General features: G+C 36.8%; 1 protein-coding gene across 2 annotated transcripts in view; it reads left to right on the plus strand.

The window, feature by feature from the left end:
• The window catches only part of ATP2C1 (ATPase, Ca++ transporting, type 2C, member 1), a 192,324-nt gene that overhangs the window by 106,357 nt on the left and 70,630 nt on the right, over positions 1–15,337 (plus strand). For both annotated transcript variants that reach the window (XM_006840020.1, XM_006840021.1), the window contains exons 2-5: positions 3,700–3,810; positions 8,290–8,406; positions 10,328–10,417; positions 12,349–12,384. In XM_006840020.1, the coding sequence (XP_006840083.1) occupies positions 3,700–3,810; positions 8,290–8,406; positions 10,328–10,417; positions 12,349–12,384 (354 nt within the window). The remainder of the gene's footprint in view (positions 1–3,699; positions 3,811–8,289; positions 8,407–10,327; positions 10,418–12,348; positions 12,385–15,337) is intronic.

Raw genomic sequence — 15,337 nt, forward strand, 5'->3', positions numbered from 1 at the left:
GTTTCTCCTTCTTCCTAGTCTGTCTTTATCTGGAAGCTCATCTGAAACTTGTTCAGCATTGGTGACCCTCCTGGCATTCCAAATACCCATGGCATAGCTTCTGGAACCACACAAGCTACCACAGTACTACAAACTGACAGATGAGTAGTGGAATCTGGTTATTAGTTTTTCCATTTCAGTAAAGACATTGTTGGGATTTGTAGTGGTTTGGTGTTGTATCTGAAGATTGCTTTAGGTAGAATTGACATTTTCACTATATTTTTTCTAAATCTGTGAACGTGGGTGTCTTTCTAGTTTTTTAGGTCTATTTTAGTCTCTTGTAGTTGTGTTTTACAGTTTTCATTGTATAAGTTTATTATGTCTCTGGTCAGGTTAAATGCTAGGTACTGTACATATTTGGGAGGGGTATTATAAATGTTCTGGCTATTTTTGTTCAGTGTTAAATCTCAAGGCCTTATCACAGGGTCACATTGTCACATACAGTGTTTGTTGATACAGTGTTGGTGTGGTACTGTGGACTAATGTGCTGGATTGCAAGGACAATTTGAACCACAAGGTCGACAATTCAAGTTCAGTAACCCCTCCTTGGATGCCCTATACAGGATTGCTATGAGTTGGAGCTTACTCGACAGCACTGAACAACAACAACTGTTGTTCAATGTGAAATCCCAAGGGCCAACCACAGGGTCACATTCTCACATACAGTGTTTGTTGATAGAGTAAATGAATGAACAGATTACTCTTACAAGTCATATGATTAATTGACACATCTGAGCTGGCAAACTGTGACATTTGCTTAAAAAGAAAATAGGATTAAAATTTCAATAATTTTATTATCATAAAACCCAGGTAACATAAATACAGATGCCCATATAGCTTCTTACAGAAAACACCCAGCTCTGTTCATTCTAACTCCATAACCTGATCTGCTGTAAATTTCAGCCTTTGGGTTTGGTGTTGCTTCGTTTCTGTGGAAACCCTTAATATATTTAGAAAGTTACATCACCTCTTTATATTATTCTTTATTATGGAAATAGTCTCATTTTCTTCTTGAGGTTTTCAGCCATTTTGGGCACTTGGAACATTCCTGTGGGATTCTGTGTAAAGTGTGTTCCAAGGTTATTGTTGTGTATTGTCGAGTTGATTCTGGCTCATGGTGACTGTATAGGACAAAGCAGAACTCCTCCGTAAGGTTTTCTAGACTGTAATTGTTACAGCAGGACCTTTGTCCCATGGAGTGGCTGCTCACTAGTCTCATAAAATCATGCCTTTTTTAAACAAAGGAGAATAGAAAACATGTTTGTGGAAATTCCAGAAGGTCAATAACACTTGAGACCTTTTCTTTAGCAGCCCAGTGCTTAAGCATTGCACCACCAGGGCTCCTTATGTTTCAAGATGTTGTTGTTATGTGCTGTGGAGTGAGTTCTGACTCATAGCGACCCTATAGAGGGCTTCCAAGCCTGTAAATCTTTACGGGAGCAGAAAGCGTCATCTTTCTCCTGCACAACAGCTGGTAGTTTTGAACTGCTGACCGTGAGATTCGCAGCCCAATTTGTAACCACTGCGCTGCCAGAACTCCTTGGAGGTTATAATTACCCCTTTATAAAATTCTGGTATGCTGCTATAGGATAAGCACTGTACTACTACCGCAAGGTCGGGGGTTCAAACCCACCAGCTGCCCCTGGGAAACCCTATACAGAGTCACTGTGAGTTGGAATCAACTCAAAAGATGTTCAGTTGCATCTTTTCCATGTCCTAGTCTGTTTTACAGACTTTCCCAATGTAGCACAGTTCTTCCCTGACACATGTGGTACCATGATTCAGGTTCAACTTGATGACTACTGGTTTGTTTTATGTATTTGAAATAAGGACATTCAGTAGCTCCAAAACATGTATATGACTTTTAGACATTTCCACTTTTTCCCCCTAAGATTTTTAATTTCTTAAGTTATGTAAAAAATTACACTATTAACTAATTTTAAAACATTTTGTTTTTCATGAAAGACAGGTAGTCTGTCTCCAATTTCCTGGGATTATTTAGTCACTTGTATCTCTTAATTTGAAGTCCTGGTGTGGTGCTGTAGGATAAATACTGGATAAAAACTTCAAGGTTGGTGACCCAAGTCTACCAGCTGTTCCTTGGAAACCCTGTATAGGGTTGCTATGAGTAGGAACCAATTCAAGGACGCTTAGCAACAGCTTCTCTTAATTTGAAGTGGAAAAATACTGCTGCTCTTTGTTTTTAAGTACTTAAATATTTAATGCCTTTTCTGGTGGGGTGTCAATGGATGGATTGGGTAGGAGTAAGGAGTGAGGGTTAGGGGTGGAACTATGGCTAGGTCTTGACTAGGTCTAGGACTTCATTTATTGTTATGGTTAGAACTAGGTAATAGTGCCTTTCTTTCTTTTTTTTTTTTTTTTAACAAATGAGAATAGAAAACACATTTGTGGTAATTCCAGGTCAATAACACTAGAGCGAATACTTCCTTTCTCAGCCATTTATCATTTTTTGGATTAAGTGCAAAAGACTTCATGAATACAGTACTCAATAATGACACTTTAATAGTAACATCAAAATACCAAACCCACTGCATAGAGTCAATTCAGAGTCATAGCGACCCTGTCTATGGTTTTTGGTGCTATAAGTCTTTAGGGGAGCAGCAAGCCTTCTCTTTCTGTTGGTGAGAAGCTGGTGGTTTTGAACTGCTAACCTTGTGGTCAGCAATTCATGTTATCTTACAGCACAGCCAGGCCTACTTTGTTGGTGTTATTAAGTGTTCTGACTCATAGCAATCCAGTATAGGGTTTCCAAGGAGCAGCTGGTGAGTTGAACTGCTGACCTTGTGGTTAACACTCCAGTGCTTATCCTACAGTGACACACTGGGACTCCCAGGGCTATGTAAGTAACTTTAAATAATTGTTCTTTGATCTCATTCATTTTCTTACAGAAGTATTTCCTTAAAACATATCAGTGAAATTTTATCCTAAAATTGGTCGTCATCCATGTTGAGAACATTTCACTTGAAAGCTTTAAAGACGTGTATCTTGGCAGTAAGATGATTGTGATAGTTAACACTGGTTTTTTGTCAACTTGACTGTGCCAGGGTGTTTATGAAGCTGTATCAGAGTAGGTACCATGGTTGCCACCAACTCTCTGAATTCCTCTGCTGTTCACAGCTCCTTCACTCACCTGTGCATCCTCTGCTTCTTGATCTCTTTGGCGTCTTCTCCTTCCCCTAGTTTGAGAATAGCCCTTTACAATCTGACTTGCTATCATGATAGAGTAGCCAGATGCCCTTTTTAGATATATAAGAAATGAGCTGACCTAGGGGAGTTGTTAAATGGAGAAAGCTACATGTAATCATCAGGATCTGCTAGACAGAACATCTGTTGTAGTTTCCTACTCTTGCATTGGTGTAGTAGAAATACCATCTTTTTAATTTAATGTGAAAGTCATTTTGTGTCCTAGCTGGCACTGCTGTTAGAGCTGATTTAATTTTTGAAATGTTCTTTCTGGAAAAATAGCCCACGGTTAGCATAAATTTTATCTTATTAGAACTAGATACTAATTCATTAGTGTGAAAATATTTGCTTTTTTTAACTGTGGAAAATAAATTAATGTGAACTTTTAGATTATCATTTGTTATTCTAGACTGCATTACAGTTGTTTGGTTCATTATATTTCCGTTTATTTCCTAGGTTGCACGTTTTCAAAAAATACCTAATGGTGAAAATGAGACAATGATTCCTGTATTGACATCAAAAAAAGCAAGTGAATTACCAGTCAGCGAAGTTACAAGCATTCTCCAAGTAAGTGGTTGGTGGGAAAGAAGGTGATCAGTAATAAAATGAGTCACCTTAAATTCTATAGACAAGTGCTGTCTAATTGTAATAGTACTGCCCAATAGAAATGCAAAGACAAATTTCTGTTGAGTGTTGTCCAGTACAGTAGCCACTAAGCTGTTTAAGGCTAATGAGCATTTGAAATATGACTGGTTGTAATAGAGGAACTAATTTTATTTTAATTTGTTTAATTTTATACTTACCTTTTTTTTATCTAATTAGTGAGTGCAGCTATAGATCATTACCAGATTAGTACTGTATAGGAATTAAGTGGATGAGGGGGAAAATCCATTTAGTTAGTAACGTAATTTTTTGTTTGTTTTGTTTTTAATGAATATTTTCTATGGTAAAATGAAAGGAACTGCTAATAAACCAATTATTATATAATTTAGTCTCTTCCTATTTTTTAAAAAAGCACAATCTAATGAAACATGAAAACAGTATTTTGTTTTTTCCTGAAAAAGTGTATTTATTATATAAATGTGAACTCTATAGTGAATTATTAAAGGATGAACATGTAGCTAATGGCCTGGTAACAATTAGAAGACAAAAACTTATTGCATCCCTTTCAAAATCTCAGCATCATTTCTTATTTGCTTGGAGAACTATGTAACTCAACATTTTCTTTCATCTCCATTTGTATGTCTTTTATATTTGGTTATTTTCTACACTTGTTTTAACAAGAATTTGGTAATACAACAAGATTGGGTTAATTTCTGCATAAATTTTCCACATAGATTTGTTGCATTTTTTAGGTAGAATTCTCCCAAGTTCTGTGGAGCCAGTCATCTTGCCGAATGTATCTTGGTTGTCAAACAGGACACTAAGCAGTAGAATGGAAGTTAATAAATCAATATCTGTGTATCTATAATCTTTAAAATAGAAGATATTTATTAGATATTATAAAGATGAAGGTTTAAAGAGTAGAAAGAACACTAGACTAGGTATTCTGTAGATCATAAGCCTAGCTAACCTTGATAGATCTTCCAAGTATGTGACATGTAAAATTTCCCTTCATTCTAATTCTAGCTCACTGTTCCTCCCATAGGCCTTCTTTCCATCCTCTGATAATTCAGAGCTGTTTCCTTTCTTGAAGTGTTTATTCTAGTTCCCAGTCACTACTCACTCAATTCTCAAAGAATGTCAACTTAAAGGAAATTTCTGAATTATTATCTACAGTTATTAGCACACTGATTTACTCTTATTTTATGTGTAGGTGTCTGAAATGACCTTTGACCTTCACTTAGGATTGGTTCAACTAAAGTCTATCTCATGTCAGTAGAATCTAAGCTTTAGGAGGGTAGAGCATTTATAGAAACTTCAGTGTGAGTAATCAATACTTGTTGAATAAAGAAATATGACATGATTACCCTACAACATGTTTAGAGAATCAAACAGTGACAAAAATTCCTCTTATTTACCTATTTTCAAAATACAAGTTCAGTTTTATCTGTTATGTATGAAGGAAGACTGGCATGCCTGTTAAGCACTAAATTATGTAGAGCAAGTGGTTTTTTCAAGGTCACACTGATAGTACATAAATAGTGAAGTTGGAACAGGTGCTCAGACTTAAACATACAGTGGACCTTTTACTATAGTCAATAGACATGAGAACTTATTGTCCTTGATACTTAACTTTGTTTCATAATCTTAGAACATAGGTTATGTTGGCTGAACTTAACGGAGCATGACTTACTGTTGTGCTGATCAATATGCAGGTTAAGTCAACGATGCAGAGTGTAGAATAGAAGCAGTCACTACCAAATGGTATCAGGGGTTTAGTCAGATTGGAATAATTTGCTGCAGGAGGATGCAGTACTTCTTAGGAGTTGATATGAGGTCTTATGCACAGCCAGTAAGGTCATCGTACTTTGGTGATACTGGACACTTGTAGGAATCTCTGGAAGATGTCACTTAGTCACCCTTTGGTATTAATGATGGTATTCACATGGACTGGTGTTTGTATCGTGAGGTTCATTTCTGGGGATACTTGAACTATAGTGTAACTTTTGCAGACACTGGGCAGGTCATTGCAGAGAGCATGTGACATGACAGCAAGACAGGAATGAAGCCACCCAGCAGGATAGAGTCATTGGCGCACTGACTGCAGTAGTAGATACGCTGTGTGCATGCATGCTGTTATGGATAGGCTGGTGACAGTGGTAGGCCCTCTAGAAGTTAGGAAACAGATTCACATTCATCATACCAAAAAGCCTATGATTGTTTGCAGAACTGTATAAAACTAAAAAATGTATCTTTGCATTTATTAGTATGAAACTAGATATTCTCTGTTCTTGAAGGGAATCATTGTAAAAAAGGTGTTTCGTTGTCCTTGATCTAGTTAGTTGTATTGATGTGTCATATTACCTGGCTCTGTTACGACATTTGGTGTTGCAAGTGCTGTTTATTGTCTTTCCAGAAAGATGAATCCTTCAGCACAGTGGGTTCTGTTGACATTATTAGTGCCTAATAAGTTGTAAATCTTCTTAGAACTTTGTTGAATGCTTAAAATGAGACCTTTTTAATTATATTTGTTAACAGTAGACCATCATGTACAGCATTTGCTCTTAAAGCCACATCACTCAGTCTTCAGTCTTCACCAACTCACTAAAACCACTCATGTTTTAGTCACAAACTCCTGCAGTTTCCAACCCAAACAGGGATTTCTCAGTCTTCGCTTGCTCAGTTTTTAATTTTTCCATCAGACATTTCACACATTTTAACAATGGCATTAAGAATATTGACTATTTAGCTTTTGGCTAGGAAAACTATTTGGGGATACAGGACTTTTGGTCCTTAAATGACGTATGCAATAAGTCATGAGAAGCAGTGACTAAAGGATGTAAGTGATTTTCATAAAATAAAGATCCTAAAACCAGTTGATCTTAATTTCATTATTTTGAGTAACCTAAGAAGTCCACAGTTTTGCACTCATCCTATCGTGTTTTGTTTCATTGCAATGATTACAATCCCCTCCATGCATTATCATTGAACAGTATTTGCTTCTATTCCCTCTGGGTTTTTTGTTTTTTTTAATGTACACAAAAGCACTCTGGAATATATAATCATTTAAACAACCAAAGAGCTTATTCTTCAAGCCAGCCTTCCTGGCTGCCAGAATATAGCCTTTCTCTCTCCATGAGTCTAGAGTCCTCAACTGCTCTATGTCTCCATGCCATCACCTGTCTCCATCTTTGATGTTGCTGCTTCTCTGGTTAGGGTCCCATGTTCCACTAATGCTGTTCTTCCTTGGTGGTCCTAAGGTCCACCTTTCCAGGAATGTAGGATTAACTACTCCCCACTTAATGTTACAAAACTTCTACCTTTATAATTGTGACAATTGCAGTTAGTCATAATAACAATTACTATTGAATCAAAAGAATCTTATCCCCATCTTCTTTCACCAGACCCATCTAGACAAGATGAAAACTATTCAGTAGGGATTCTGTCCCTCCTCCCCTTCCACACACACACTCTGAACCTAAATTCCCTCTTGAAAACTTTTAATCCAGCTACTTTGTGCCTTCATAGGCCCCTCTTCCCCCCATTTTAGGTAGCCAACATCTAAATTGCCTGTCCCTATCAACCCTGTATGCTGAGGGTTGATCCTTAATGTGATGACTCCTTCCCTCTCAGTTGATATTTTCAGCTACTAGGGCTGCGAACCTTAAGGTCAGTGGTTCGAAACTACCAGCTGCTCCACAGGAGAAAGATGAGGTTTTCTACTCCTGTAAAGATTTACACCCTCGGAAACCCTGTACAGGGTCGCTATGGGTCGGAACCGACTCGACGGCACTTAACAACAACAACAACATCCAAAAGTACAGGTCAGGTTCATCAAATTGTAGCACTTTACACTTGGGAAGTCCACATTTTTTTACTGCACTTTTACAGTCTAAGAGCAAAAATATTATCAACTTCAGGGTTTTGATTGTTTCAGAGAGTAACAATGGTAGTTTTGACCCATTGAATTTTCTTTTGGAGAAACTAATTTTAGAACACATTGACAACAAGAAGCTAGTTTAATATTCCACTAAATTACTTAGGTTGTTCTTCTTTTCCCATAGAAGAACGTAAGTTTATGTTTGTTAAACATTTGTGAAAAACAAATAAACCCAAACCATTCTTGAGACATAATTTATATAGAATAAAATGTAACCATTTTAAGTAATACTGTTTATGATTTGACAAATGTATATACCTGAGTAACCACCATCACAATTCAGATGTAAACATTTCCGTCACTACTAAAACTTCCCCATGTCCTTCGCAATCATTTCTTTCCACCTATCATTGCTGCCCCCAGCAGTTGCTGATCTGCTGTCACCCCAGATTAGTTTTGACTATTTTAGAATTTCCTGTAAATGTGATCATATAGTATGTTCTTATTTCTGTGTTTTCTGTGTTTTTACATTTCAATAACTGCTAACATGTAAAATCTGATAGGCTGATCTTCAGAATGGTCTAAACAAATGTGAAGTTAGTCACAGGCGAGCCTTCCATGGCTGGAATGAGTTTGATATCAGTGAAGATGAGCCATTATGGAAGAAATACATTTCTCAGGTGAGAGATTTTCACTCCTCTTCTACTTTATGGTTTACATGCATTTTTATTACTTTATTTGCTTTTGTGAGGCTGTTTATAGAAAAAGGAAATGTGTACAAAAATTATTTTAACTCTGATTTTCTATTTGATTTGAATTTCTGTAATTTTTATGGTGCAATCCTTGTGGACATACCATATGAAGGTGATACTTTTGACAGTATCTTTTGCAGCTGTGTAGCTTATCCTTTTGTATTAGAAATTCTAATTTTCCTAAGATACTATTATTATGACAGCTTATGAAGTTAATTGAAGTAAGGTAGGTAATTCAAATCCATATTGCCTGAGTACAAATTCCGCCTACATTTATTACCATTGCTGTGCTGCTTAGTATTAAGTGCTGCCTCATTTTGTTGATGGTGTGGTCCTGTCCCTTTGGATACTGTTACCTCAGCTGTCTGATAAACCTATTGCTGTCTAGTCTGTTCCACCTGGTAGTGACCCTATAGGACAGAGTAGGAGTTGCCTGTAGGACTTCTGAGGCTGTAGAGATTTATAGAAGCAAAGTGACACAAATTTCACCCACGGAGCCACTTGTGGGTTGGAACCATCAACCTTTGAGTAACAGACAAGCACCTAGCTACTGCACTACCAGTGTTGCTTACTAGATGTATGTTGGGAACACCAGCCTTGAGAGAATTCTTCAGTTTCTCCTGTGAAGAAGATCTTAGTGTCTGTTCTTAGCTACCCCGTTTTTCTTGTGATGTGTATGTCAACCAAAGAATTGTAATCTACACTAATTTACTTGCAGGACAGATGTCTTAATCTCATGATTTAGGTATGCTGGGATTACTGGTGTGGTGCTGTGGATTAATGTGCTAGTCTGCAAAATCAGTTTGAACTACAAGGTTGACAGTTAAGCTCACAAGCTGCTCCTTGGAAACACTGTACAGGTTCACTATGGGTCATACTTGACAGCGCTTAACAACAACAGCACCCAGTATTGTTTATTGCATAGGCAAATCTACATAAGACGTCTTTAAAGTGTTAAAGAGCAAAGATGTCATTTTGAGGACTAAGGTGCGCTTGTCTCAGGCTATGTCATCCACCTCATATGCATCCCAAAGCTGGACAATGAATAAGGAAGACAGAAGTGGTACGTTTGAGTTAGGGTGTTGGTGAAGAATATTGAAAGTACCGTGGACTGGAAAAGAACAAACAAATGTATCTTGGAGGAAGTAGGTCAGAATGTCGCTTTGAAGTGAGGATAGTGAGACTCAGTGTCACGAACTCTGGGCATGCTGTCAGGAGGAAACATCGTGCTTTGACGCAGAGGCAGCAACAATGGGCTCAAACTAACACAGTTATGAGGATGATACAGAACCAGGCAGTCTCATTCTTTCATACATAGGGTCGCAATGACTCAGAACCAACTCAGTGGCACCTAACAAGAACAACAACCACCACCCAGTGTTTAATCTAAATCTTTAGTTTAAGGTCACTTCCTGCTTTTTTCTAGTTTCAGTAGAAATTCAGATCAGACCAATGATCGTGAGGATACAGCAGGCCCAGGCACTATTTTGTTATGTTGTGTATTAGGATGGCTGTGAGTTGGAACCGACTTGACAACCCCTAACAACCAACTGTATATTTATTAAATTAATTGATTGGAAATGCATACGTACTACAAGGAAATACTTTTACATGGTGATACTTAATTACTTAATTTTCTTTTCTAAAAAGGAGCTGCTGTGAAGTGTGGTATCTTAAATGAAAAGTGTAAACAGTGTTTTGATTTTGTTGAATTGAAAAATATATGTAAAGTAAACCAAATGTTAGTCACATTACAGTTTTTGAATCATGCTTGTATTGTTTTCCTTAAAATGTTTTGCTGAGATAGTACGGAGCAGTCGTTCATGTTGCTGTTCGTTTTTACTTTCAGTTTAAAAATCCCCTTATTATGCTGCTCCTGGCTTCTGCGGTCATCAGTGTTTTAATGCATCAGTTTGATGATGCTGTCAGTATCACTGTGGTAAGAAACAATACATTTATTTTTAAACTATTGGCTAATTGTGTAAATTGTGATTAGGTTTTATTTTGGAAAATAGATTGAGAAATAACCTTAATGTTTCTTCAGGGTTTTGTTTATTTATAAATTCTGTTGTTAGTTGCAGCAATCTTTAGGAATGCTCAAAGATCTATGATTGAAAATTATTTAGCAGTGTAATAATTTCAGGTATAAAATATTTTATAATTTTCCAGTTAAATTTTCAATTTATTTACTTTCTGAGATGATTTAATTGTGAACTGCAAGTCTGACATGTGAAATGGTCAATTTTTAAAGTGAGACTATTAAAAAAATGTGAGACTATATACTGTGTATGATTTTATTCTTTCCAGCTAGGATTTCTAGTTTGCATTGATTAGTTTCATTGTTTTTTCCCCTTTCTCATGTTTTTGTAGTATAAAACTTTGTACCAAGTAAAATTACTCATTTAAACAAATGTATTTTGCTTAAGAACACAACAGAATTCAATGTTTCTGAGTTGTTGCCTGTGGACTCCCAGGAGTCCCTGAGATTTTTTCAGGAGGTATGTGAGGGCCAAAACTATTTCCTAATACTGAAATGTTATTTGACTTCACTTTTACTAACATTTAGGGGCTTTGGTAGTATAGTGGTTACGAGTCGGGCTAGTAACCTCAAGGTCAGGGGTTCGAAACTACCAGCTGTTCCTTGGGAAAAAAGATGAGGCTTTCTGCTCCCGTAAAGATTTATAGCCTCGGAAACGTTGTACAGGGTCACTATGAGTCAGCATCAGTTTGACAGCACAGCACCACCACCAGCACCGTAGTGACATTTGCATGAATGGCACAAAAGCAATGGTGGGTAACACTGTTAGGACCGTAATACACATCGAAACAATGGCACCCAGGCTGTACTAGTAGCCATTGCTTCCTTTTAATATTTCTGTTATATGTAATGTTGATAAAGTAGTAAAAATTAATTTTATTAAGTCTTGAGCATTGAGCACATGCCTTTTTAATATCCTATGTGATGAAATGGAAAGCATATGTAGTATTCCTGCATATTCCAGTAAGGTAGTTAGTTGCCTTAAGGAGAGGCGACTGTTTCAGCTGTGAGCTGAAGTAGCTTTTTCCTGAAGGAGTCACTGATAACCAACAATAGTTGCTAATGCCTGGGTAATTGACACAGACATTTTTTTATGAAAGTGAGTGAGGGTGAGCCTGTGACTTCAAAGAAAGCTGCTGATAGAATTTGATGTCACTGATAAAATTCTTGCCTTCAAATGATAATTAGAATTTTGGAGAGTTTGTATATGCCACCATCAGCTGAGTGTTGTTGTTAAGTGCCATTGAGTCTCATCTGACACATAGTGACTCTGTATAGGGTTTCTGAGGAGCTGGATTGGTGAGCTTGAACCACTGACCTTGCGGTTCAAATGGACTTTGCAGTCCAGTGCATTAATCCTTAGTACTATACCGGGACTCATCAGCTGAGTAGATTTTCAGTATTTATGACTTTTCTGATAAGTTTTTCTATAGTGATATCAATGAATATGATTTCTATGTGTGACTGTCATGAAATCTGTCAACATTTAGGCAACTTGAATAACTCACCAAAAACCATAATCACTGCTAAGAGTTGATTCTGCCTCATAGTGACCCTGTAGAGGGTTTCCAAGGTTATAAATCTCTACAGGAACGAACAGAAAGCCTCATCTTTCCTATAGGTTTGATGGTTAACAGTCCAGTGCTTATCTTACAGTACCATCAGCTGTCACTTTCTCTTCTCAGAGGCTTCTGGGCAAAGCTGTGGGGTTTTTTCTCAAGACTTAGAATCTGATGTCTTGGTGCTGCAGATAAGAATCAGAAAAGCAAAATTTGGTTACTTCTCAAGTTAATGTGTGATCTAAAAGACTGTTGTTTGTTTTGTTTTTATAGGCAATACTTATCGTCGTTACAGTTGCCTTTGTTCAGGTGAGTCTGTAGCTTATTTTTGCCAACATGAAAATGGAATTTTAATTAATTGCTTATAAAAGTTACGGTAATTCAAAGTGATATCAAATGTTAAAGGTAGGGAGTTGGTGGTGGTATCTATTAGAACATTTTATTTTTTATATTTTTCAAACAATTTCAGATCAAGGTAACTTTGCTGTAAGCTTGTAGGTCAGTTGACTGCCTTGATTTAGGAGGTGCTGGTGGTTGGGTGCTGTGGAGTCAATTCTGACTCATAGTGACTCTGTATAGGGTTTCCAAGGATATAAATCTTTCCTGGAGCAGAAAGCCTCATCTTTCTCCCATGGAGCGACTGGTGGGTTTGAACTGTTGACCTTGTGGTTAACAGTCCAATATGTAGTCCACTATGCTACCAGGGCCCCTTTGATTTAGGCAGTAGGATGAAGAAAATCTAGTCTTTTTTCTGAAGGTGTCAACTAAAGCAAATGGAACCAGAAAGTAGTATAAAAAATATTCAGCAATAGATTTTTGTATATTTCCAATTAAAAACTGAAAAAAAAATTATATTCTTTTAACCCTATTATATCATAATACCTTTTAGAGCTCAGTCTAGAAGAAACCAAAAAAGTGTAGAATTAAAAGGTTAATTTATAAAACACTATTTGAAAATTCTATAGATCTCTGAACAATCTCCCTAGTATAATGATCAACTTATTTACTCAAAAGTTTTTTCCCATATCTTATTTTCAGAGTCCTGGTGTTTGATGCTTTACGATAAGCACTGACTGCTAACTGCAAGGTTGGCTGTTCTAACCCACCAGCTGCTGCTCCTTGAAAACCCCTACACAGGGTTGCTGTGAGTCGGAACCGACTTGACAGCACTCAGCAACAACAACAACAACAACAATCTTACTTTCAGTGCTGATGTAGTGCTAACCGAGGAGTCAGAAGTTCAAACACACAAGCTGCTCTCAGAAACTCAATACACGATTGTTAAAAGAGTCTGAATCTGTTTGATGGCATACAACATTGTACTTCATTTCAGTTTTTTTGAGGGAACTAAAAATGCTTCTAATCACTATTGGGTTTTTTTTTTTTTAATCTTCCACAGTAGGGATGTTCTGGTCTTACTCAAACTTTCTATTCAGCAAGCCATTGCAACAGCAAATTAAACATATGTAAAGGGTTTTCTGTAAAAAATTATTATCAATAATGTGTGGATAAATTGTTATGATTTTTATGAATAAATGTAGACACAAATAAAAACATAGACTTAGTTTTATTCTTAATTCAATATATAACTTCTGCAGGCTTTAGAACAATGTTGCAGAAGATTGGCAGTTTTTATCTGATTAGCTAAACGTTATAAAGCATGGTTAATAATAATAGAAGTTATTTTGTTTTTGAGAAAAAGTGAATCACTATCATATGGTCCTGAATATCATACTGTTTGGAATCTTAAGACCGTATCTGAATTGATAGTGGCTGTTCTCACATCAACAATTTTTATCCTGAATATTTCCCATCATTATTCTGGCCGCTTATGGTAATCTCTAACTTAGTTACAAGTTTTATATTAACCTAGTGTGGCGCTATAGGATAAACATTGGACTGCTAACCAGAAGGTCAACAGTTTAAACACTCCAGCTGATCTCAGAAACCCTGTACAGGATTGCTTTGAGTCAGAACTGACTTGATGGCACACAGTAACAAGTGTAGAACAACCAGATGGAATGTGATCATCTGCAACAAGTTTGTGAGCTCCAGCATCATTAGTTATCCTTTCTCTCCATGATTCTCTTGTTTAGAATAGACACAAGATACCATAGGGCAGGTAGAGCTGCTTTTTCTAGCATAGCTCATTCTAGACTGGGTGTCATTCAGGAAGCCAAGTAAAGTATATAATCAGTAACTGGAACACATCTTCCTGTAATGCTTCAGATATATTGGATGTGTGTGCCCTTTTTCAGAAGGATGCCCACAAATTTTATCACTGCAAATGGAACATCTTATTGACTTGTTCTTGTGCATAGAGAGCAGTTTCCGTAAAAAAGAAAAGAAGAAAACATTAAAAATTGTGATTTTAGCAGTCGATGTGGAATTTTACACAGATAATTTATTATATATTTTTAAAATGCAATTACTGAGTCCATCTAATAAATATGTTTCTGGTAGGTTCATTTTGGAAAACTCAAGAAAAGCAAACTTTCAAATTGGTAGATCTGGTTTCTTACACAGATTAACCCTTTTCCTTCTGAAATCAACAAAATATTGTACAAATGACAAAAAATCCCTCTCTAAAAAGATCCTACTTGCTGTCAAAGTGAACCATTATAAACAATGCATCAAAATTTTGTTTAAACATTTTCTAGTATTTTTGTTTTTGTCTACCAGGAGGAGAGTGCTTTTTATATCCTTTTTATACTTATCTCTGCCTGTCTTTGGCTCTAATTCCCATTCTCCACCCTCATACATTCCTTCCCAGCCTTAAAAATAGCTGATATAGTTAAATAATGCCACCTTACAATAAATTTGAAAGATAAGCCTTAGATATTCTTTAGACACAGCCCTCAAGATAAGTAGCCTTTTGTTTTTGATGGTATGTCAGTGGTTATTTAATGTATAGGTATCTTGGTAGCTACAGTGAGTGGTGGTGGTAGTGATAAGTTTCAAGTCTGTTCTGACACATAGTGACCTTGCATATGATTTCTGAGACTGTAAATCTTGTGAGAGCAGAAAACTTCCTTTTTTTCCTGCAGAGCAGCTGGTGGACTCGAACTGCCTATCTTGTGGTTTGCAGTCCACTATTTATTGTATAGAGCCATTGCGGAGCCATTGCGCTCCCAGTGGTAGGGAGTTGTTGTTTTTGTGAGGTGCCATCGAGTCGGCACCGACTCATAGCGACCTTATGCACAGCACAATGAAACAATGTCCAATCCTGGACAACCTCACTGCTGTTGCCACACTTGAGTCC

The sequence above is a fragment of the Chrysochloris asiatica genome, unplaced genomic scaffold, assembly GCF_000296735.1.
Source record: "Chrysochloris asiatica unplaced genomic scaffold, ChrAsi1.0 scaffold00028, whole genome shotgun sequence".
In the NCBI taxonomy this organism is placed as follows: domain Eukaryota; kingdom Metazoa; phylum Chordata; class Mammalia; order Afrosoricida; family Chrysochloridae; genus Chrysochloris; species Chrysochloris asiatica.